This window comes from Phlebotomus papatasi, chromosome 2 (assembly GCF_024763615.1).
Source record: "Phlebotomus papatasi isolate M1 chromosome 2, Ppap_2.1, whole genome shotgun sequence".
Taxonomy (NCBI): domain Eukaryota; kingdom Metazoa; phylum Arthropoda; class Insecta; order Diptera; family Psychodidae; genus Phlebotomus; species Phlebotomus papatasi.
Window position 1 is genome coordinate 108,336,688 of NC_077223.1, and position 26,892 is coordinate 108,363,579.

Consider the following 26,892-nt stretch of genomic DNA (forward strand, 5'->3'; position numbering starts at 1 on the left):
GTCAGGTTATTACCGTATTGTTGCTCCAAATCAAATGAATTTTTAAAAAGTATTATCTACTTATTACCAATTAATAATTACAAGAATGCACTGCATTAGCTCTGATTTAATTTATAAAATCAAATTTCCGTGAGACACCTGATTGAATTGGTGACGATCCGAGGTACAGATTGCAAGTTTGCAATTACACCTAATTTTTATTAATTTATTGTAAAAATTAAAAATTCAAATGCACAGATATAGTTAAATGGATCACTAATATACCAATTAGCATGCACAAAAATACCAAATAGTATTTTAAGGCTTATATTTTCAACTAAATATCGAACATGTCTCTTAACATTCCGATCCGGGGTGCTCTTCCCTTAGTTACTTTTATAAAAATTGTGAAATTTTTAGACGTTTACATTACCGGGGCCGAACTACATCTTCAATTAGGTGATAGTGAATGAATTGTTCCAAAATCGAATTTTAGGACATTTCAGTCTCAATCTAAGGCGGAAATTTAAACGGTTTTATTGAGGTCATTTAATAGTCCCAAAATCCGATTTTAGAACCGTTCAATTTTAATCTAATAGTGTAAATAGCTACAATGTTTTAATAATTTCCATTATTTTTTTTTACTATTCTCGAGAAACTGGAATGGGTTCATTTATACAAAGGAAATTCACTACAAAAATGAACGTTACTAGCGGAAACTGACAACTTTTTTCACCGCTTGAGGGCACTGTTTTCTCTCGTGAGTGGCGTTGCGTGTTACCAACAATTTTAAAATTTGAATTGTCAACCTTTCTGTTGGGAAATTCGAAACAAAATTTCATGTTAATAGGCTCTATACAAAAAAGCCATTGTAATCGACTAAATAAAGGCCTATTATAAAACTTTTAAGATTTAAGTACTCGTTCCGAGTCCCTTATAGGTGTATAACTTTATTTATAAGTTTGTTATTAGCTTATAAATTGTACAAGATTTAACTAATCGTTATTATTTATGTAGTTTTCTAATCGGTCTTTATGTAGATTTAAATGTTAATTTAAATTCCGAATTAAAAAAAAAACTAACCTAAAAATCATAAATTTTAACAGCTCTCTAAAACATCAAATTTAAACACCCATCTCGTCAGAATGCAATAAATCACATCTAGAAACAAATTGAAATGAATTGCATCCCTCTCAAGAGCTTTCTGTAGATTTTACAGAAACGTTCCTCACCCCCTGGAAATCTGTATAAATGTCTCACACCCCTCAAATTCGAATATCGTTCGTCCATGACGCCATTTGTGACGTGGTTTGTGGTCGTTGCTGTGTCTCCTTTTAATGTATGTCATACCGAGGATATATCCAGCCCTCCTCTCCAGAATTCCTCCCTAGGACTCACCCTCCTGTTCCCTGGAGAAACATATGTTCACACCATTTAGGCAGGAATCACACAATAGGCGTCATTGTTGGGTTATTGATACACGTCGAAAGAGGGGTGAGTTGATGGCTGCTGGTAGAGATTGGGCGCGAGATTTTGCTCCTTAAACCACGGTGATAAATGTGTGGCTTTTCAGGGTGTCTTCCTGGTGGACAATTTTCCCATCCGGATCATTTTTTGTCCTTCTTCCTCTTTTTTTTCAATGAAATTCAACATCAAAGAGGGAGTCTTTTGATTTCGAGAAGATGCTTTTAAAAACATTGATATACCTTACATTCTCTACAAGTTAGGTCAAATGGGTCAAATATTTGGATTATGTGAATCAGATTTTGATCGAAGAATACCTTTCAATCTCAATTGATACAGGGGGAATGATTGCAAATGGTAAAAAATACATAAAATTAATTAAAATACATTGTTACCTTTATTTTATTTTCGCTGGGACACATTCCAAATGTTAGAGCAACCCTCGAAGTCTGTTGCATTACAACAGTGGATTCTGGAAAAAAAGGCAGAAACGTAGAAAAATGAAAAATAAATTAAGATTGACGAGTGGGAAAAAAACACAAAAATATCCAATGCTTTTTAGATGAGTAAAGCCGGCTTTATTCTATTTTTGGTCTATTAATTAATTCACAAATATTCAAATGCTGCATTCTATTTAATTTATCTTGCTATTTGTAATTTTTAAATCACCGTGTAGGAATTTAATGAAAAGTTATTTGTTATTTTTAGATAGCTATGCAAATATAATTTACCTTAATAAAAAATTAATATGCATTTTGCATAATGTTAAATAATTTATCTATTTATTTCTAATATAGTAATTTAAATAGATATTCGAAAATGCTAGAACTTTGTTAAACATTAAATAACCTTTCACCAAAATACTCATTGATATATAGGTTAAATCCAACATAACCTCATTTTTTTAAGTTTCGGCGATGAGTGAAAAGAGTTATAACAGGGGAACTGTGTGAAATTTCGGACATGTTGCACATAAACCGCAAAGTCTTCAGTTTGAAATGTAAAATTTTTAATATAAATTGAAATTATTTGTTACCACTTCCTCAGAAGTGATACTGGAAACCTTGAAAAGTAGTTTATTGTATTTGTTTTATCTAAAAATGCTCCCTATAGTTTAAAAATGAAAAAAAAGTATAGATAGATATTGTATTGTTTGATATATCGGACAGTGGGTTTCTCGTCTTTTTGGAACTCTTTTAAGGAGTTTTTTACTGCATCTTATTCACAGAGGAAGGGTAAGTGTGCCAAATTTCGGCATAGTTGCATGCAAGCGTCAAAGTTTGAAATGTAATATCTTTAAAAGAAATTGATTTTTTTCATTCCTTACTTTAAGAGTGTTGCTTAGAACCTTATAGACAGTTTATCGTCTTTATTTACTTTAAAATCGTTCTTAATATATTTTAAAATAAAATGTAGACATAGCTTTGGTGGCCTATTTCGGCCACCTTTATTCTCATAGTTCCTTGTCCTTCGGGAATTCTTCCAATGCCTTTTTCACGTCACCTCGTTTGTCGAAGCTATATTTTTTGTTATTCTTTTGCATTGTATATTCTCTAGAGTATGTAAAAACTAAAAAATCATGGAAATTCGAAGAATAAAAAAGGTGGCCGGAATTTGACACACTTACCCTAATGTTTTTTATTTACTTAAAGATAGCATATTCTCTGGAAAATAATAAAAAGCACACATATTTTTTGGAATTTTGTGAAATTAAAGAAGTGTCCAGTATTGGAAGCTATCGCTTTTGCTCAGTAAATTAGCAGCTTAGATAGTAAAAAATTTTTTGGTGAGTTAAAAATATCGAAATGGTGAGTCAAGCGTTACATTTTGGTCAGGCAAGAACGCAAAATTGTTCAGACGTCATTTTAAATCAAATTGTAGGCCGTACGGTATATTCCACAATGATTAATCCAGTCGACGGCCAAACCCAATAATCCTTATCCGTCATTCCATGACACGAATAAACCATTATCTCATTAGAGCCAATCGTCCTCGTATCACAGTATGTAAACATTATTTGTCGCGGACAATTCACTCAAAGGAAGTTAAAAAATGAAACCACTGGGAATGTGGTCTAATCATTATTTTAATTATAATTACGTTAAGCCGTCTCTCAGCTTAAGTCGTAACTCGTAACTTTAACACTTTTTAGGTGTAAAAATATATCAACATTTTTTAATGTTAATTTTACACCTTTTTAAGTGTAAAATTAACACGAAAAAGAGTAACTTTAACCCATAATACACATAAAAAGCATAATATTGATTTCTAATCAATAATTCAGGGTAAAATTAACATTTCTGGAGTGTTATTTTAACTTTTTCGGATTCCTCTCAAGTGATTAGATACCAAGATGATTCATAACGACACGACTTGATTCCATACGACTTAGAATTATATTACAACTGGTGCTAATTTGGTGGTCATCCGGCGTTCGGGTAACGAGATATTCAATTTTTTCGAAAAAAAATTACACGGGCAGCATATGAAATTGCCAATCTCAAATAACTCTCCTGAAAAGTTGTCATTCTGAGATAGAATAGTATGGAACGGAACCGTCGATAAGTACTTCTATTTTATGAGACGCTCAGAGCAAAAGTGGATCATTTTAACAAGGAAATGCATGCAAAGGAGACCACTCTTGCTCTGAGCGTCTCTTTTAATTCTCGTCCAAGGGGGAGATATTAGGGCCGGAAGTGGTGTATAGCTGAAAATGAAGTGCTTGGAAGTTCTTGGAAGTGGGAGTGTCCGAGAATAAAGTTTTCTCTGTTTAATTCGAAGAAGTTGGTTGACAATTTACAAGTTCGGTTATGATAACAAAATAATAATAATAATAATATTTATGGATTACAGGCAACTCATTTTCAAAAAGAAAAATTTTAAAAAGTATCCTTTTATCATTGCTCCCACCTGATTTCTCAAATATATCTTTGTAAAAAAATTTTGACCGATACTGTATTTCTGAAGTACTGAATCAGTTGTTGCACTCATACTTTTAGTATCTTAGAGACTTTCCAACACAGTTTCAATAAATTAGAAACTACAATACATTTTTTAGAGACTCTCTTTTCCAAAATTAGTTTCACTAGTCTCTTAGAAAATTCATAGAAAGAAATTCTGTTGGTCGTAAAACACAGATGATATTAAAATACCATTAGTATGCAAGACAATCTACCGCTAGAAATTCAAAATATAAGCAAAATATTAAAAAAATATACGTAAAAATAAATTTCTTGAGAATTTAGATTTTTCATGATGTTGAATAAATTACTGATTCCTAAGTATGAGAAGTGCAAGAAATGCTGGAAGTACTGGAAGTATTGCAGCTTTTTCGGGAGTCTTCCGAAATGCTGGAAGTGTAAAGGGCTCTTCCATAAAAATTGTGGAAGTGTCTGGAAGTGGTGCACACATACATTTTCAGCCTAATATCTCCCCCTTGTTCTTGTCTTTATTCCTTAGATTTTTAATTATCCAATAATTTGATTTTAACAATATATTTCAATCTGCTCCAGCCAAAATAACTACAATAACTTCCGCACGGGGGCACTGTTTTCCCCCGTGAGTGGCGCTGGCAGCTGTTCTCAATTTTTGATTCTCAAGATTATATTCGAAATTCCGGCTAAATTCAGCGAAATTTACTGTGGAGTTGAGAAAAAATAGGGTAATGGATGTAAGGATCGTGCAAGCTAAGAAATATATAGGGTAAAGTGGTACAAGTTGGACACTGGTACAGTTTGGACAATGGTACAATTTGGACAGGGCTTTTTGTCTTGATAAATTTAGCACTTCATTTTTATTTGTATATTTTTAATGCTTTAGTTTTATAATTTGGTTCCTTGTGCTTAAAAACAAACTTTGTACAGTATTTATCAAGAAAAAAGCCATGTCCAACTTGTACCGGCGAATTGTCCAACTTATAACACTAATTCCAAATTATATCACTTTACCCTACAACATATTTTGCTTAACTCTAAACCAATTTTTGGCATTTTTGTATACACAACTTCGAAGTTTTGTAATTCATTTATCAATATCTGCACATTTTATTTCTTATTATTTGAAGAAATTAATAAAAAAAAATCTGAGATAGAAAAATAATCCAAAATTTTACGGCGTTATCACACTTGCACATTAAAATTTTAATGTGATGCACATTAATTGTCGCTTATGAGTGTCCAAATATGTTATTTGTGTCTTTGAGTCACTTAATATTTGGTTTTTTTTTATTTATTGATAAAGAAGTGAACTTGGCCTGCAAAAATAAGTTTAAATTTACCTAAAGCATAAATATTTTTCACATTAAAAATTAAAGAGAAAATCGCATTAATTTTTCGCATTAATGCTATAAATCAATTTATATCAAATTTTGAGGGCCAAGTCTACTTTTTAATCAACAAATAGATCAAATTTTGAATATAAAATGATTCAAACACACAAATTACACATTTGGACTCTCACCAGCGACAAATAATGTGTATCATATTAAAATTTTAATGTGCAAGTGTGATAACACAGTTAGTAGGATTTTCTTGCGAGCAAAGTAATAATCTTGCAGTCCCAATATCCCCACTCTCCCCTATATATCTATTAGTTCACATTTCGTGACTTATACATAAATTTGTTTTTATAATAAACTCATAAAAATATAAAAGAGTAATATATTTAAACATCACAGTTGTAGAACATTTAAATGGAAAAAGAAATTGAGGATAGCAGAGGCGCAAATTTCAAACAAAAACGAATCGAAAAATCTTAGAGAGAAATTTGTGTGAAAAATATGCATAAATACCATATTTTCTTAATATTCATTTCCCATATCTATTGCCTAATTTATGATCCTTTAGCACGACTTTTTTATATTATTCTTATTCATCGTTTTTAATCTTTAAGCATTATAGTGGGTATTACAAGCCAACCAGTTAGATGAAAATAGTTTTATAATCTCTGGACCACGTTTTTTTTTTGGTTCTTTTTTTGTCTTGTCCAATATATTATTGATCTCCACTGGGCAGCAATCATTTCCCGAAGAAAGAGAGAGAAAAAAGAACGAAGAAGAGAAAAATCTCTTGGGATGTTGTTGAAAATTTATGATGTAATTGGTTTAACATTTGTAGATATCACATCATTTAGCGATTATCACAATAAAATGTTTACAAATTGTTTATTTTATATTTCTGTGCCTTTTTTTCTTCTCATGTCACATCTAATTCCCATACACGCATAGACATATTGAGATATCAAAGTCGATGGTCACGGATTTAGGTGGAAAAATTTATTGATTTGCTCTGGATTAGCATGAGAAAAGGTGTGCAAATTTCCTTCAAAGATCATTTTTCCCACAGATCAATGCTGATCTTTTTGTACCGAAAAACATCAATAGTTGGCGCCAAATTTTGCTGGCACTTTTTTTGCGTGCGATTTCTCTTTCAAAAAAGCGACGTTTTTTTTCACTTCATGTGAAGATACTAGGTGTTTTCCCAGGTTTTTTTTTATTTCATTGGCTCTTATTGACTCCTCCAACTTCAATTGTTGATGGCTCAACAAATAGCAATGGCGTATGAAAAACGTATGTGTTCATAGACAATTGTTTGAGCACATTCCGAGCTCTTAAGAATAGCATTTTACCACCTCCTAGCGTTAATAATTGCCTTCAATTCTCAATATCTATACGAAAATTATCATAAAAATTCGTTCATCGTGTTTTTAGCCTTTATCACCACACGAAAGAATGCGCGCCCTCCACGAACCAAGAAGAATCTCAAGTCCGCGGAGATCAAAAGAACATTTATCATATTTTTGGCTATTACCGCCAACGAAAATCCGGACAAATGGGTGCGATCAATCGAAGTCATGATCACTTTTTATTCCCACCTTTTCTCAATCGTTCTCCACACATCCCCCGATAATTCTTCGGCTAGTCGACACATTTGGGAAACAAATCGATTCACCCAGCCAAATCAAAACACAACACTGCGCATTCATCAGATTCTTCCTCCACCCAAGAATATACCCCTGATAATGATCATGTACCTTGCAACTCCTTCTCGCACCTCAGGCGCGAGCTACCACATACCGGGAGACGTTGTCATGGAAATCACCTCAGAGATTCACACGAGACGCACCCAGGAGTGAGGGAAATCACAGTCAAATTGGGTATCAGATGAAGATGTTCACTGTCTGAGACTTTGTGCCTCCAACACGCCAAGTGCTTCAATTTACGGGCATTATCTGACGATTATGTGCACTTTTATGCACATAATCATAACTCAATCCTCAGTTCCTTTATTTATAGAATAAATTTAAACCTTTAAATAGGCTATTTCTATAAAATGTGTAAGTGATAAAATATTTTAAAAAATGATAAAATAGAGAAAATCGATTAAAGATGCGTTACCGAAGCATTCTGTCTTTGCAAAATGCTCGAATTCATGATTTGTCGACTAATAGAAAGAGTTATCTTGATTATCTGAAAATATAAAGTCGCTATCTCTTACCGTTTGGTCTCTAACTCTGATAAAAGATAAACAAACGGACGAACAACGTTTGTATTTTTTTTTTTAAATCGTCCCAATATGGCTAAAATATCTCAAAAAACTACGACTGCAGAGATCATGATGCCTTCCATACTCCACACATTTATTAGCTCGGTATAATTTTATGAAATCAAAATTCGCTTCCCTTTCTTTCTCAAAAGATTTGCATAACTTTCCGATTCTTTCGGTCTCAAAATTGGACTGAACTGAATTTAATTTGGTGTGATGTTTAAAGATATTAGATATTAGACAATTAATACGATTCAGAAAACAATTTTTACGAACAGTAATATCTTACTCATCGTATTACTCCACCCTTTCTAACACACGTGATTTTCCATTTGAAATTTTGCGTACTTTTATTAATATTAATAGGATAAGTGTGTCAAATTCCGGCCAGCTTGCAATTTCGGCCAACTTTTTTGTTCCTCGAATTTCTATGAACTTTTAGATATTACGTACTCTAGAGATTATACAATGCAAAAGAATAACAAAAAATGTAGCTTTGACAAACGAGATGACGTGAAAAAGATATTGGAAGAATTCCAGAAGGGCAAGAATCTATGAGAATGAAGGTGCCCGAAATAGGGCACCAAAGCTATGTCTATATATTTATTCATTTTAAAATGTATTAAGAATGATTTTAGAGTAAATAAAGACGTTAAACTCTTTACAAGGTTCCAAGCAACACTCTTACAAAAGAAAGAATAAAAAAAATCAATTTGTATTTAAAATATTACATTTCAAACTTGAGACTTTGACGCTTGCATGCAACTGTGCCGAAATTTGGCACACTTACCTTATTAATCTTATATGTAACACCACGGTCAGGAATGAATCACTATGGAAAGATTCTAAAAATCCACCGGTATAGGAGAGACCGGAGAGATTTGGGACAGGGGTAGTGTGGGACAAGACGGTTTTTTCATTAATTTTTTAAATAAATGGGATTTAACCACTATTCAATCGTAAATAATATTAAGATGTATCTTGACTAAAAGAATGGATATCCTCAGTTTTATTGTTTTAATTCTATGAACACTTTCCTAAAAATTGATAAAAATTGTATTTTTTGTTTTCTCAGTTTTGAACTTTGTATTTTATATCAGCGATATATAATCAAAACATTCTCATCTCATTAGCTAGGAGTGTAATCTGGGAATATATTTTGCTTGTTTTTTACTTAAAGGTTTTAAATACCAAAACTACACGCGGGGATGTTTGGGACACCTGAAAGGGGATGAATGGGACGTAGATTTTTGACAAGATGGTAGGTGGCGTGCAATTTTTTACTGTCAAAATGGAGATTAATGCCCGGCGGTTTGTACTGGAAATCTACCTCTTGTGCAAACTTTACCAGTTGAGCAGTTGTTTACAGGGACAATTAAGCCATCAATGTCCTGGGAATCAATAATTTACTCTTCAGAGGATATTCGACCTTTGCCCAATCCCGTTAAAAACTATTTTCTCGAAAATTTCTCGAGCAATATCCTCTACAATTCTCACAAATTCTCCAGAAAGGGCAAGACGAGAGCCTTTTCAGTGAAATAAGGAAAAAAAGTTGCAAGAAAATCTACTCGTGTGAGGAATTTGATGATCATGATTGCAATACTTAGAATAAAAAAGCAAAGAAAGGTAGATGGAAAATAATAAGAAAATACTTTAAACAACTGATTGACAATAAATGACTCTACTATACAAATTAAATTGATATTAATTTCTAAGTATAAAAAAAAAGATTAAGCATTTTAATTTCTATTAGCAATATTTTTTATCTAGTACTGAAAATTAATTAACGCGCTCCAATAATGCAAATTATGCGAGAATACTGCCCTACATCGGGGAGGTTTGGGACAAAGCGTCAAGTTAAATGTTTTATCTTCTCCAGGAAAACTCAGTTGTTTTCCAAGTTCTATCGAGTACTTTTTATAAAGTCAATACCTGGTGAAGAACACCATACGCTCTGACGGAAATTCTCCGAAGTAGTTTTTGTTTAGAACCAGATTTTTAGTACAAGACAGATTGTCAAAAGGAAGACATCCATCATTCTATTGTCAAAACCTCGTGAAAATTAAATAATTGAAGTGAAATTTAAGATTCTAAAGTTATTCTTGTAATCGAATAATTATTTAGCTTTTGAAAGTTTGTCACAGAAAGTATATGTTATTTTCAATAAAATAAAAGAAGTGATATCGGAAACTGGATCCTTTTCGCCGGATTTATTTCGTGTCTTTACATTCAGGTATCTGATTGAGAGTTTCTCTGGGAAGTATTCACAGGACATCCTACTTAACACGGTTTATTTCTAAACAGGTAATTCATAACCAATACCCATAAGTATCCTATAGACCGCATAAAATTGTAATACACTATAGTGATTTCTTGGAATACTGTCTCAAAATCAAAACATGAAAAAGTGTCCCAAATCTCCCCGGTCTCCCCTATAGCACACAGAGGTGCATGCTAGGTTCTGGTCAAAATACCGAAAGGCGGAGAGATGTTTTCTGTGTATTGGAAAATATTCTACACATTATCCTCCATATAATTTCATCCTTTTCAGGATTTTGAACATTTGGGATTTTGACTTTCGGGATTTTGGCTGCCTCTGGTAAATATACCTTCGTTTTAAACTGATAATCCCTAATTGATTCTTAAATTGGTTTTATTGTTCTAAACTTTTCAAAAAAGCGCATATACTTCGGTCACTTTACAATTTTATTTCCTGCTTCTGTATTTCGCAGAAAATGATTACTTGTCGGATACACTTTCATCCGAAGACGATTAAGGGGGCTTTTCTGAGACATTCACTTTGCTGAGCGAAAGTACCGTCACGCCTTACGACATCAGGCAAAGTGAATGGCCAGGTAACTCACTGGGCGCCTCCACTTGGGGTGCAATATGCTAAAATTTATCTATTCGCGTGACGCGCGATTTCTGAGGTGTCACAGAGAGGCGGGAAACTTTAAAAAGATTTAACACAATCCCCCAAAAGTCAATCACCAATTCTTCACATTTTACATTGCGAAAAGTTATATTTCAATGCGGGCTCTTTTTGCGGATGGTTTGTCCAACATGGATTTGTAAAAGTTATATAGTGTTAACTTTCTTTGACGTCTGCGTGTGTAAATGCATTTAATTTTGGTGTGTAAGATGTAATAATTTTGAAATACTTTTTGAGAAACATCTCACGTGGTATTTATTTTGAAGATCCGTGCTTCCGTTTCTTTCATTGAAAAAACGACCCACAAGTTGACAATATGTCATGCAATGTCCGCAGATGAATGGAGGAGACTTTTGTATTCTTGGTCGTCTTCTTTGCATGAGAAAATTGATATATGCTGACATACAAAATGCGTAAGAAAGGAGCCAAAATATGCTAAAGATCTTCACTCGGTGAGACAACAAGGAAATGAGATGAGAATTTTGATGCGATGCTTTCAATTTTTATTGCTCGAACTCATTGACAGAGCAATATGTATAATTCATCGATTTTTCGTTAAGTACATTACATCAAGGATTCTGAATTCCGAATTTGTCATATGACAATGTCATATGAGAAATTTAAAATATTTGATGTGAATAATTGACAATTTTATTGAGCTCTTTGCAATGGTCATTCCATGCTTACTGGCCCTTAATGTTGTGCTGCCGAATTCAATTGAAAATTTATCATATGACATTGTCATATTATATAGAATCCCGCTACAGCACCCACCCCTGGGAAGTCAAATTTTAGCAATATTATGTAAATCTGACGATTTTAGGAAAATGACGTACGGTGCTTGTTCCTCTTTTCCTTTTTTTTGTTTATCTTACGGGTTCATTGGTCAAATGGTAAGAGATATCAACTTATGGTATTCGGCGACCCCTATAAGAGGGTATTCTCTAAAGATGTTTTCTACCTTTTCCAGTCAAACCCTTCTTATTCTTCAAAAATTATGATTTTTAAAATTTATTCGAGGTAGTTTAGATAAATATTTCATCCTTAAATTAGTACGTAAAAGTAAAACCACGCAAGGTGATGTACTTATTAACCGATTTATTCAAGAAAGGGAAAGGTCTTGACATTTTCAGCAAAACTGCAATGATGCCAGTCAAGAACGATTCGGTAAAGCATATGTTGATAAGTTTGTTACCGCACTAGAGACCAAACGCTAAAAGATATCGACTTCTGGTCTTGTGTGACCCCCCGCTACTAGTGGATATTCTCTAAAATAAAGGTAAAAATATCAAAGATAGATCAGAAATTAAGTTTCCAATCTCCAAGACGAAGAGATTATATAAGAGACCACGAAGAAAAACGGCTGACGTTCCAAATTGTGTGGGGTCAAAAGATGAAAAATGAATTATGTTAATGTGAAATTAAAGTTAGATCCATATTTGTCCACTGTTTTGATTACTCGCGTGTGTCTCTCTGGACAAAGTTGTTGAAGACTCCCGTGGCGGAGCATCAAGCCTCCCAAAAACCCAAATGAAATTGAGTAAAAAATGTCCAAATAAAAGCAATTAATTAAAAAGGTATTTTGTATTTAAAAAAAAGCTATATCGACAAAATTCTCTCTCTACTGCAATTGCCTCTTTTTTTTATTATTATCAATTATTGCTTTATAAATTCAGGTCCATTATGTGATCACATACAGAAAAAAAGCATGCAGGAAGATTTTTAATAGCCTCCACGGTGAACCATACACTTCTTTTTTTAACCACCAACTTTATCTCTTCTCTCCAAGCAATCGCGTTTATTTGCTTGCTGAGGACAAGATATTCTGATACATTGAATAAATTACCAATGGCCATTGGGAAAATGTACAAAATTATTGTAATGTCTCCAATTTTATCGTTCAATAAAGTTTTCAGCTAACATAATTTTCTTTTAAATGACAATTTTAATGGGATTCCCTAAAATTTTTTATTCTTTTGGAAATGACACACTATGAAACACCGATTAAGGACAATGTTGTGGGGTTTACTGCTCTATCAATTTTGTGTTTTCAATTTTGAGAATGTTTTAAAAGAATTCGTTTTGACTGTTTACACGTGAAAAATTCAAATAAGTAAATAAAATTTCATAAACTCTATCATAAAAGCTCTTACTAGGGGAAAGTACTCTCCCTCCGAACGTTCATGCCTTCGAATAATGGGAATTTTCTTTTATTTTTCCTAAGAACCTTACTGTGTTATCACACTTGCACATTAAAATATTAATATGATTCACATTAATTGTCGGTGGTGAGAGTCCAAATGTGTAATTTGTATGTTTGAATCATTTTATATTCAAAACTTAATCTATTTGTTGATAAAAAGGTAGACTTGGCCGCAAAATTTGATATAAATTGATTTATAGCATTAATGCAAAAAATTAATGCGATTTTCTCTTTAATTTTTTAATGTGAAAAATATTTGTGCTTTAGGTAAATTTAAACTTATTTTTGCAGGCCAAGTCCACTTCTTCATTAATAAATAGAAAAACCCCAAATATTAAATGACTCAAAGACACAAATAACATATTTGGACGCACACAAGCGACAATTAATGTGAATCACATTAAAATTTTAATGTGCAAGTGTGATAACGCCGTTACACAGAATTATCACATAATTATCTATAATTGACAAAGCTATCTAATATTTAATAAAAATGTGTAAGTCTCTTAGGAAAACTTAAATAAATTCTACTTTATACGAAGGCATGAACGTCCGAAGTTAGAGTACTTTCCTCTACACTTTAAGTAAAACGATGTGAAGAAATAATGCTATCTTAATGAAAGCCACATTATTTTCTATTTGTTTACATTTCGTATTATGCCCAACGTACAATAACTTTTGTTTAGTAAACATGTTTTTGATATTTCAATAAGAGTGAGTGAGATCTAGTCATCTCGCTCACTCTCATAGAAATTTTGAAAACATGTTTACAAAACAAAAGTTATTGTGCGCTGGTCATTACAAACCTGGCTAGATACCTGTTTCCGTGAAAATTTGAGGTTAATTCTATTTTCTTGTAATGTTTACAAAAATTAGTAGGGGAAAGTGCTCTCCCTTCGAACGTTCATGCCTTCGAATAATGTGAATTTCTTTTGTTTTTCGTAAGAGATTTACACTAAATTATCAAGGAATTATCAACAAATGATGATAAACCAACTAATATTTAATAGAAATGTTTAAGTCTCTTAGAAAAATTTAAAGAAAATTCACATTATTCGAAGGCATGAACGTTCGAAGGGAGAGTACTTTCCCTTACAAAGATTAATCATCAAAATGAATATTATTAACAAAATTGTTTAGTAATTAAACTTTGCCATTATCATAACCAACCAAGTATCACCAAGTATCATTCCCCCTGTAGCAATAATATTATTTAAGAATGTGAGGATAGGTTAAGCATAACCTAAAAAAATCACAGTGACGACTTATGATATAACTGACAAGTAGCGTATCTTCGAACATTGTCAACGTAATTTGGTTAATTGATCCATTTTATTATAAGTGGACTCATCAAACTTTATAAGTTTCGATTACATTAGATTACAGCGGAGGCGGTTTTTTACGGTACCACTGCATTCAGACCTCCATATAAAACACATTATTCATATCCTCAATTAAATACCTCTATTTCTTACGTTCAGTAATAACCTTCCCGTTTTAAGAGCTCTTTGCGGTTAAAGTTTGTGATGTACCGATTCGGAAGTACAGGTCTTCCAAATTTAAACGCTTGGGGGTTATGAATGACATTTCTCACGTCAAAATTTTGAATTTCAAATTAACGAATCTCTCTAAACAACAAAGTCACCATAGACAATCCTTTGGAATCTTTAAATTTTCGAAACAGTGCCCCTTTTAGCAATTGATAAACCCCTTAGAAAGTAGTTAAATGACGAAGGAACACAATTATATGATGTTTAGAACTATTATCTGCGTCTCCATAGATCCACAGACAAATTATTTACTCTTTTGGATCATTAATGTCCAAATCACTGATCAACTCATGTTCATCCGCATTTTATTGAGTGATCAATTGGGGAAATTTGTCGTGAGTAAGTGCAATAAAAATTAATACACTGTGGGAATTGCAAATTGATACACATTTTGTCACTCATGGACCCACCATGGAGATACACTTGTGCGTTGTTTTTTTTTTTTTCGCACGATCCCTGACCTTAATAAATGATCAGCATGTGAATATTTTCCTGGTGCTTTTTAAGAGGCGGTGATCGTCATCGAATAAAATGTCCCAACTGGCGTCCAATAAAATGTCATTTATGGTTGATTTTAATGATACTAAGAGTGGCACAGGAAGATCAGTGATCTATTCACGAGAAGATCATCTCTCTGGTAGGTTTGTGGATGGTGTCGACAGGGTGTCCAATATAATGATCAGAAATATTCAAAAAATTCCCATTAATGCAGGTAACAGAGACTGAAAACATTCTTTAAACAGATTTTTAATGTCATGGGATGTTCTTTTTTTTTAGTAGACGTAGAAAGATGGAAAGATGAAAGATGTGAATGACACAATATGATCTAATAAATCATCGAGGATCATATTGCTCTTACAATATTACAGGGGTGTAATCGATTTTTAACGACTTCAAGATAGATTAGAAAATTCACATTACGAAATTTATATTAAAAATATTTTTTTCTTTAGATATTTTTATCGGATTTGTAAATTACAAGGCCATATGGCCCTTTTTCTTTGAGTCTTTAGTAGTAGAGGATTTTATTTAATTTTTCTTACTGCATTAAACATTATTTAAATATTTACAAAATTTCTTTTCGGGATTTTGGATTTCGGAATTTTGGATTTTGGGATTTTCGCTTTCAGTGTATTAGGTTTCCAGGATTACGGCTTTCGGGATTTTGACCCATTCGGAATTTTGGCTTTCGAGATCTTGACCTTTTTAGGATTTTGGTGTTCGGAATTTTGGCTTTCCGGGATTACGACTTTCGGGATTTTGATCCATTAAGAATTTTGGCTTTCAAATTCTTGACCTTTTTAGGATTTTGGCTTTCCGGATTTTGGCTTTCGGGATTTTAGCTTTCCGGGATTACGGTTTTCGAGAATTTGACCCATTCGGAATTTTTGCTTTCGAGATCTTGACCTTTTTAGGATTTTGGATTTCCAGATTTTGGCTTTTGGGATTTTTGCTTTCCGGATTTTGGCTTTCGGGATTTTAGCTTTCGGGATTTTGATCCATTTAGGATTTTGGCTTTCAATTCAGGATTTTGGCGTTAGGAATTTTGGTCAAAAGTGCCCTAATTCAAAGATGCCCCACTTCTCCCTATGTCAACTTGATATTTCTTTTATTTCCATTACTTCTTGATAAACTCGATCAAAATTACAAAATACTAAGCTATGCAACCCATTGTGGAGGAAAATCTATCTTGCCTTGGATCGCCCTGGGATCGACCGAAAACTTCTTCCTGAAGTGGCAGAGGATCGATAGGCGTGAGTTGCTTATCCAGGTTACCAGCTCATGCCTGGGATCCGGGACGCCGACGTGGAATAAATGAAATGACATTCGGCTAATACGTAGAACACTAATTTTCTACAGGAATATTCAATTTTGAAATTTCTCTGATTTTCTAATGAAAGCTTTTAAAAACGTAAGAACATATTTTGACAATTTTTCCAGGTGTCCCTAATATTTTAATCTTCAAAATCGTGTACAGAAAATTGTCCAGTTGCAGATACGACACTGTAATACTACATGAGCGATATGAATGATCGCTATCGTGGTATATTTTTTTTATTGCAGGAGGGGAATGTGATAAAAACCTATGCATATCATTATATCGAAGATCACTCGGCTTTTGCTTTATCTCAATATCTTTTTCTCGATCATGAATAGAGAAGATCAGTGTGTAAGAGTGAGATCGAAGGGAATAAAAAGAGTTTTTATATTAATGAATTCGGGACAATACGAGAAACTCACACCGGCTGTGTAAATCTTTGAAATCGGAAAAGAATAACACAATAAAAGAAAAACCCGCGAAGAAAAAAAAAGAGCAGAATGATCTTTATATTTTTGATTGGTTCTCTCCACAACTTCTACCTTCCAAAACCCCTCAATAACTTTTTTTTCTCTCTCGGGGAAAAGACTTGAGATAAACAACACATAGGAGACAAAATAATATTTATGAAGGATTTTATTCGAAATTGCTTTCCATTTATGATTTCCATATTTTTCCTATGATCGAGCTTTTTTTGTTGGCTTTTGGAGAAGATATTCTCTTAAAAAAAGAATTTATATCTCTCCACCTTCTATTGGGATATAAATTGAAAAATTAAAAAGTAATTAGCATAAATAGGAACAAGTGAACGGTTTTGATCATCTAAAAAAAGAGAAAATTTCATATTTTCGATTATATATTTTTTTCACGGAGAATCTTGTGTGGCGCGCGATTGTGATTAGAATTATGGTTTTCGCTATGATGCTTCCATAGAAGGAAAAATCCCAGTTGAGAAAAAAAGGAATTAATAGCAATTAGAATAATAATGTTAAAGAAGATATGCTCACACACACGCAATGGCGGGAAATATTCAAATGTTATTCGATTGGATCACAGCTGGATGTCTTTAAACGGTTTTCACCGGCGATCTGGCGACGATCGTTTGATGAGTTGCGGCTCAACAAGATTATACCACACTAAATAAATTGTATCGAGTTATTGCATACACATCGTACACCTTTTGTCATCTTAAACACCGCATTTTCGATAGAGTTGTTCCATTGATCTCTCAAGCCCCGAAAACACGATACTGATCTTATTCATGCATTTTGTAAAAAAAAAAATATTGTGATCTCATTGAGATCTTGTCTTTGTGATAGTACAAAAAGGCGCAATTGTTAAAAATTATTAAATTTAGCACCAGATCACCATTGAAGCTATTCACAGAGTGTTCTTTTTATTGCCCGGTGTTCTTCTGAACTGAATCTCAGTCCCGGTAGAAAAAAAAGATCAGTAGCATCTGTCCGAGGGAGACAGGGAAAATGCCATAAATTAACTCCAAAAGTTGCACACACAAAAGATTGTGGCCAGAAAATTGGGAGGGTGCGACGATTGTGTGTAAATTGACTTTAAACTAGAAAATAATAAAGTGGTTGATCATTAATCCCGCCCGGCAGTCGTTTAAACTACCGACAAATGGTGTAGGTTAAATTACTCGATTAAGAATGTAGTACTAAACAGTTTCTCGTGTAAATAAAATTGATTTAGAACCTCTTGTTATAATAATTGAAAAGTTTCATTATTCTCACATTTGTCATTATTAAAAAATATTTCAGGTTTTGTAAAATACTCGATTATGAATGCAGTACTAAAAAGTTACTGGAGTAAGGAAATACAAGAAATAACAGATTTAGTACAAGTGCTTTTAATTGTCAAATTTTATGATTCGGATTTCTGATAAGGGAAGAGTACCCCGGATCGGAATGTTAAGAGACTTGCTCGACATTTAATTGAAAATATAAGCCTCAATATACTATTTGGTATTTTTGTGTATGCTAATCGGTATATTAGTGATCCATTTATCTGTATCTGTGCATTTAAATTTAAAAGTTTTCAATAAATTAATAAAAAAAATAGATGTAATCGTAATTACGTACTCTGTACCTCGGATCGTCACGAATTTAATCAGGTGTCTCACGGAAAATTGGTTTTATAAATTAAATCCTGAACTAATGCACTGCATTCTTGTGACAATTAAATGGTAAGTAGCTAATAATTTTTAAAAATTCATTTGAATTGGTGCAACAATATGGTGAGAACCTGACGATCCGAGGAACACTGCCGATCGCTGATGCTCTTCCCTTCTCAGTTTTTTATTAAACAATTATTAAGGTTATGTTGAATACTTCATCGAGATTTTAGTACTAAATAGTTACGTGTATGAAAAAGCAATAGAAGTCACTTATTTATTTATTTACCAGTAGTATACTAAATCGAAGAGTTTTAAAATTCTACCGTAGGTTAATGTAATACTTAATTGATCAGATTTTGAGAATCCTATATAATAGTTACATACTATAATTCAAGAAAAAACACATAGAAACTTAATCGACTTTTCTTTTTGTTGGTTCCTGTCTCGACCGTTTCCCCAGTCCTTGCCATGTACTAAAACCCCACCACACAGTCGTAACAGAAACCAATACAAAGAATAGACGATTTTGTAGAAGAACTTGCTCACAGTAATGGTTGTTCTAAAAATATTTTAGGTTATGCTATATTACCGGACTTCTAATTTTTTGCATAAATGTGAAGTGAAAATGTATAATTTTTTATTTCAACCAAGAATAGTCGTTAAAATATACATAAGTTTTGTAGAAAATTCCAAATGTACTGAATTAATGCTTTTCGTATTAAAGTCATCACAACTATCCGAACATAACCTACAAATTATTTTAAATTTAGTAAATTATTATTAGTTTATGATTATTCTTATACGGTAATTCCTTATAAAATCATTTGTATTAAACTCTACAAATAGAAAACATTAACTTCATTTAACGAATATTTAAATATTCATTAAATATTTATATATATTTTGATTAAATTCTTAATTATGCTTATATTATTTCTAAATAACAGACATTTTAAAATTAAGCATCTCTCTTTAAACATTTTTGCTTTACTTATATCGCTTTTAGTGAACTAGCAATGCTTATTTTTCATTTTGAATTTGGAAAGGGATTATTTTATTTCGTTAATATCCTTTTCATCTGATTTGTTTTATTATATTCCTGTTATTCCTGTTAATAACAACAGAACAAGAAAAATGCCTTTCAAAAAATTGTCTTAATGTACTAGAAACCGTGTACTAAAAACATCAAGCACCATTTTATACTACATTACAACCATGTTGGTTTTATAAATAAATCAGTAATAAATCTCTATTACTCATAAAACAAAATTATGTAAGCAAAGGCTTTCAATCGTCGCACACATTCTGACTTTGAACACTTCATATTTTTTCCATATTCCTTTAATGAATCTGATCAATTTTTTTCAGGTACATTACAGAAATATGGGAAAATATGAAGTGGTCGAAGCCTGAAAGCTTTCCTCTACTTTTATTATTTTCTAAATGATTTACTCACTTCTCTTAATACAATTAAAAGTATTCGAGTTATTTGGTTTTTATTATTTTTGTTTACTTAAATTTTAAGCTCTTGTGATAACCCTGTCATTCCGCGTAAAGCAAATTCTATAATATTATTTGCAAAATAATTATAGGATTCTGCATAATTATATCTTTGCGTTACTAGAAAGGTTCTAATTTTCTATTTTATTTAAAATTAATTAAAGTAAATGCTTGTAAAACCAATTTTCAGTAGTTTTGTACACTTAAGGTAAAGTGCCCTCAAGTCGACCGGTAGAGTTATTTATTCAATTTATTTATTTTTGCACTAACATTTGGCGTATGATCTAACATAAAGAGGTTAATTATTCCATAAATAAATGCGAATCAGTGACAATTTTATAGAAATTCACCATTAAACATTCAAATATGGACCACCGGTCGAGTCGGGGAACCGGTCGATTCGAGGGCACTTTACCTTATTTTGAATTTAAATTTTGCATAATTGTAGAATGTAAAATACTCTGTATAGACATTCTTCTTTTTTTAATAAATCTAAATCTAAATCTAAAGTTCTTCTAATTTTTCCTTATGGCTTAATTTAATTCCATGAAGTAGAAATTCGAATAAGAACCTTTCTTTCTCACACAGTTTGCATATATCTATCTCATTCTTTCACACTCTTCTTTTTCCTTTAAACATCACAACAAATTCAATTTAGCTTAATCGAATTTGGAGTGCAAAAAATAAATAAATTCAATAAATTTCTCGCAGAAATATTAAAAGAAATATATTAGCGTCTCTAATCTTGGTTCAAAACAATTTTAATCAATTCTGAAAACACTATTGGGTAAAATAAATTATTTAACTCTTCCGTCTCTTTTGGGACTCTGAGTACCCAAAGCAACATATGAATATTCAGTGAAAAACAATGTTTTTTTTAATTATTTACAACTGATAAAAATCCTATTCTTGTGGATGATTACAAATTATAAGGATGTCCAAATGTAAGATATTTTTTGTAGGACCTCAATTAATTCCTGAGCTTAGATATTTTTGATTAAAAAATGATGAAATTGGCTTGCAGCATATGTTGCGATCCGGAAAGAGTTAACTGAATATAAGGAATATTTTATTGACCTCATCGATTTTTTTATTAATCAAAAACACTAATTTACCATGTCGTATGAGATATTTTAGTAAATAAATTAAATATTAAGAAATTCATCCTGATTTAACGTATTTCAACGTAGAACTGAATATCGACAACCCACTCAAAAAGACTATTAACTATTGTAATTTAATTAAATTTTTAAATAAACCTTGACGCCTAATGATGCCCATGAAAATGATCAAGATGCTGTACACTGATCTCAAATACTCCGTAATGTGAATCCCGTTTTTTCTCGCGATCTTCAGGTGATCTTCTCTGGTGTTTTTTTCTCACCATCATCCCGGTACTTTCTATTGTCTGGTGAAATACATTTATTTTTTTGTTGTTGTAGAATATCATATTTGTGGCTGGTACAAAATCGGTGTGAAATACAATTTTCTCGACCGCCCTGAAACCCCAGTTACGCAATAATCCCCAAAATCTTAGAAGAGATTTAAGTCACATCAATCATCAATCACGCTGCAATCTATCACGAAATAGGCAATTTGGTTCACGTAGCAAATCGCATTTCCTGTCTCTTGGACTTTTTGATTAATACTTTATGGATATGCCTCATAATAGAAGAACCCGCATTTGGATGAACAGAAAAAAATACGTTCATGTAATATTCTTCACTTCCGATCAATGTCCAAGATCTCGACTATTTGCATTTTTCTTCATCACCTCTCGATAGCTTAAAAATAGAAATTATAGGTACAGTATAAAACACTGTGATTTATCTATTTGTCTGAATTTCCCTCCAGTTCACCTTTAGGAAGACAAAAAAAAAACCTGGCAGATGAAGAAAAAGTCACCCGCTGGGAGGTTAATGCCTCAATGGTCTGTGATATCAGTTTTTGGACGCCAATAATCCTCATCTTCGAAATAGAGTGAAAAGCCAAAAAAAGATAATTATTCATGTTATCTTATTTCTCTCTTACTCTTAGCCATTTCTCATAAGTTCGTGGGAAATTTCTCAATTTTTTTCCCTGGCTGTTGATCGGAAAAATTGATTTAACCATATCTCTCACGTGCGCTAAAACAGCAAATGTTCAAGGGACAGAAGGGTACCCCCTGAAGAGACCACTTCTAAATACAATTCGAAATATGTTTGAAGTGACTCTCGATGGGCTCACTAAATGGCCAAAAGTCACCACAGTTTTGTTATAGCAAAAACCCTCGAGACTCTTCAAAAGGATCTCAACAAAAAGATTGTCCCGTGCGCAATAAATGGGCCTCTTCACACCCCTATTTTCCAAGATAAAAGACTCATCCCTCAACATTTCGCAATTTTTAAATTTCAAATTTCAACAGATATCTTGAAAATTACCAATCACACTTACTGATCGAGTCCGTAAACTTCTTTATTTATGCTCTAAACTAATTGTTTTTACAATTATTCGAAGCAGTTGAATTTAACGATCATTGCAATATTCATAAAGATATGTGCCGGAGTTATTAAAAGGAATTCAGTAGACTTTATGCCTCAATATTGCATTTAAATAGCCTATCTCAATCGCACTATTTACCATTTAGTACAACTATTTCTTTATTTTGGAATTCGATCTCCCAGGGAGTTTTTATGATACTTAACAAGTTCGCCAGACTTATGGAATTGGATTCTAAAAAAAAATTATACGCTTCCAGAAAAATTTAATTGGAAATTCTCCATCCATTAACTCAACAAAATCATGTTTTTAAGTTTTTTTTTAAATTGTATCTAGCGATTTCATTACTTTTCGTATATGTTATACATGGTAGGGTAAGTGTGCCAAATTCCGGCCAGCTTGCAATTTCGGCCACCTTTTTGTTCTTCGAATTTCCATGAACTTTTAGATTTTACGTACTCTAGAGATTATACAATGCAAAAGAATAACAAAAAATGTAGCTTCGACAAAGGAGATGACTTGAAAAAGGCATTGGAAGAATTCCCGAAGGGTAAGGAACTATGAGAATGAAGGTGGCCGAAATAGGCCACCAATGCTATGTTTACATTTTTATTCATTTTAAAATGTATTAAGAATGATTTTAGAGTAAATAAAGACGGTAAACTCTTTACAAGGTTCCAAGCAAAACTCTTTAGGAAGAAAGAATAAAAAAAATCAATTTGTATTTAAAATATTACATTTCAAACTTGAGACTTTGACGCTTGCATGCAACTATGCCGAAATTTGACACATTTACACTATACATCTAATTCAAATGAACATATTGTCCATAACACTGTGCGACAAAATTTAGGTTTTTATGGGTATCTTTGACGAGAGTGCCAAAACTTGTTAGAGGGTCATTTTTTAAGGATCTCAAATCAGAAATTCGTTTGTCCGAATTACGTCTAGATTTTTTTTTTAAATATGCATTTTCAGTTTTTTGTTGCTTTCTAAAATTCAAAAAATTATATCTCCGGTCCTAATTATCCCGTAGTAGTCACATAAAGCTAAAATGACGCAAAATTTCATTCTCTACGACTCTTGTGAACATATCAAGAACCTACGATGAAAATAAAGTATATTTTTTTAAAGATTTTTTGAAAAAGTGCACCCAAAATTGTGCATATGTTGTGTTTTTTCGGTCTTCTAATAATTCTCCCACTTAAATAAAACATTTTAGGCGCCAATTACTATGCGTAAAAGTGAGTGAATTTAATATTCTTTCATTTACTTTTAGTTTGAATCTTATATGTTAATTCATTTATTCATAATAATTTATTGAAAATAAAATGCATTAAAATTTATATAGGGGGAAGTGGGGCACCTTTGAATTTAGTATTTTTTACCAATTTTTAAATAAAATTAAGCCTTATCGTGATATAATTTAGATTCTCAATTAGTTTGCGCAGCTAAATTATATCACAATAAGGCTCAATTTTATTTAAAAATAGGTGAAAAGCCCCAATTTCAAAGGTGCCCCAGCTTCAAAGGTGCCCTACTTTCCCCTATCTGTGGAAAAGTATTGGTATCTCTGTCTAATCTATTAACAAGCATTATCTTTTTCACTCTCGCTTACACATTTCCATAAGAACAGGGGAATTGAAAGAAAAGGAAGTGTATAAAGAAGGAAAGGGAGGAGTAGCTGTTCAGCACTCATTATATTATGTATATATCGATATGTACAACTGTCGCACAGTGTTATCACCAGGCCAGAAAATTCGCCATTTTAAATTTTCGAAGTTCAAAAGTCAATCACACCCAGAGAGCTCAATTTTTAACGGAATTGCTTAAATTTAGATTTTTTGGAAAGGTTTTGAAATTTCCAACCCGGTTCCATCGGTTTCCATCGGCAATAAACAAGTACCCGTAAAGTAAAGTGCCCGTAAATGATTTACCTCTTCCGAATTTACATTTTTATTTATCAATATGCTTTTGATAGTTGATACTCATTCTAAAACAATCTAAAATGCGAATTTCTTAACCAATTTTTCATTTCGGAATGCTTTTATTATTTATGAATCAATTTAATTGGTAGTAAACCGGTATGCACAGAAAAACCATACGAAAAGATAATTCACTGAGAGCTAATTCTCGTGAATTTGAGTATTCTGCAAAGCTAGGACATTTTTCCATCTCCTTTTTTATTTTTATTTCTTCTAAAGATGAATTTTTAGAATTTACTTTTTTTAAATTGCAATTTTATAATATAAATCCGATAAAATAAGAATTGTAGGTGCTACCATGATTAAAGCAAACCAGTAAATAATTAAATCTGGTTTTAATCACATTTTTTGTTTCATTTACGATAAAATCCAACATTTTACTTAAAAAAGAGCCCTATCAAGGTTCCACCAGGAAATTAAAGATCTATTTGAAAACGTTTTTAAACATTTAAACTTCCAGTAAATTCCTAATCTTCCGAAATTTTGCTTTTCGAAAGAAGAATATTGTTGACAATTGACTTCAGAAATGTTAGATTTACGTAAAGAGTCGTTGTATATCATTAGACATTTAAATTGTACACTCTCAGATCTAATTTTGACAATTAGAAATTTATGATGGCTATTTTAAGCCTTCGGCACATTTTTAGATCAAGAAAATTTCGTTAAATCAAAATTTAGCACCCTTTCTGTCTATATTCTTTGGCACTTTATTTTAAATTGAATTTGATGTGATGTTCAAAAGAAGAAGAAGAGTTCGCAAGAGCAGGATAGACACATGTAATACGTTTGAGAAAGAAAGAGAAGGAAATTTGGATTTCATGAAATGTTTTTATTTGAAATTTTTGTAGTTGTCTTTAAGATCAATTTTCGAAATTAAAGTTTGAAGTTCTTACTGTGAATTTCAAAAAAAATCTCGCAAAATCAAAAATTCTATTCCTCCTTTCCTTACTTAAACTTGTTGCACATATTTAACCCATTCTTTTAATTTAAATCTAAATTGAATTTGATGAGATATTCAAAAGAAGAAGAAGAGTACGAAAGAGCGAGATAGACCTATATTATACGTTTGAGGAAGAAAGGGACATTTTGATTTCATAAAAACTATCAAAACTAAAAAGTTTGCAGTTACCATTAAGATCAAATTTTCGAATTTGAAGTTTCAGGTTTTTATTGTGAATTCCATGAAGTTATTTTGTTGTGAGGGAACATAGTACAATTAGTACTTGTCAAAATCGTATAAGGGCTTGGAATTCATAGCTAAAATCTTCGAGGTATTTACAATTTATTAATCTTAATTAATTTATTTATTAAAAGTTAAAATAGTAGTATTAAATTTAAAAAAAAACATGATTAAATTCATTTAGATCTTTAATTTGACATGATCGCTAATAATTATCAATTTCTGATATTCCCATGAGCTAAATTAAAATATTAAAATTAAAAATTTTAAAATTTTGTATTAAAATTACTTCAAGGTAAGCATGAATTCACTAGAAACTCGGCTAATGGAATTTCAATTTACATACTAATTTCACAAACTGCTTTTGAAAATTTCACTGCAAAAACTCCCCATGAAAGTTTCAATATTTTTCGGAAACTTTCATCACCCTTGGTTAAAAACGTGGCAAAACTGTTGACTAGAGAGGCATGGAGAGTGTTAAGATGAATGACTGAAGGATTCACCTGGAAGTTTTCTTCAATTGCAACATGAGTGTCGAATGTAATGTCGCACATTCTCTCATCTCCCAATGATTTGACAATATTTCTGCTGGAAGCTGCAAAAAAGCATCAATAGCCAAACTCTCAGTTTCAGATTCGGAATCCCAGGTACGAAGGGACATAAAAGGCAATTGTACTGTCACACTCTAGCCCACTGCGAAATTTTAATAGACTATGAGAAGTTCGTTTTATGTTCATTATGTGTCTCATGGCGAGGGGAATATTGTTGTCATGGGTATGTTTTCTGGTCAGGATAACCCAATGACAAAGGAACCCCGTGAGATTCTCTATTATCTCATTTTTACAAGGGCTCAGAAATGGACGGACAATTTTATTGCTCGTACTCAACAGAAAAAAGGGAGTGTAATATATTTAATCTGTCGATTTTGATAGATAATTTCGATTCCTTTAACTCAAAGGAGTGATATTTTGGTAGACTTTCAAGTTTTGAAGCTCCAAAAAATTTCCGTAACTCTTTTCTATCCATCCATCCGTTATTACAGAAGCCAAACGATTAGTGATAGCGACTTTGAGATTTTAGATACCTCTTCAAGAATTGATACTATTACCATTAACCAGGGTTTCATTTC

At 32.2% G+C, this 26,892-nt stretch overlaps 1 protein-coding gene across 3 annotated transcripts in view; it reads right to left on the minus strand.

Annotated features, from left to right (window-relative positions):
• Nucleotides 1-26,892, minus strand: part of LOC129800741 (LIM/homeobox protein Awh) — an 89,917-nt gene that overhangs the window by 29,597 nt on the left and 33,428 nt on the right. For all 3 annotated transcript variants that reach the window (XM_055845355.1, XM_055845353.1, XM_055845354.1), the window contains exon 2: nt 1,839-1,915. In XM_055845355.1, the coding sequence (XP_055701330.1) occupies nt 1,839-1,915 (77 nt within the window). The remainder of the gene's footprint in view (nt 1-1,838; nt 1,916-26,892) is intronic.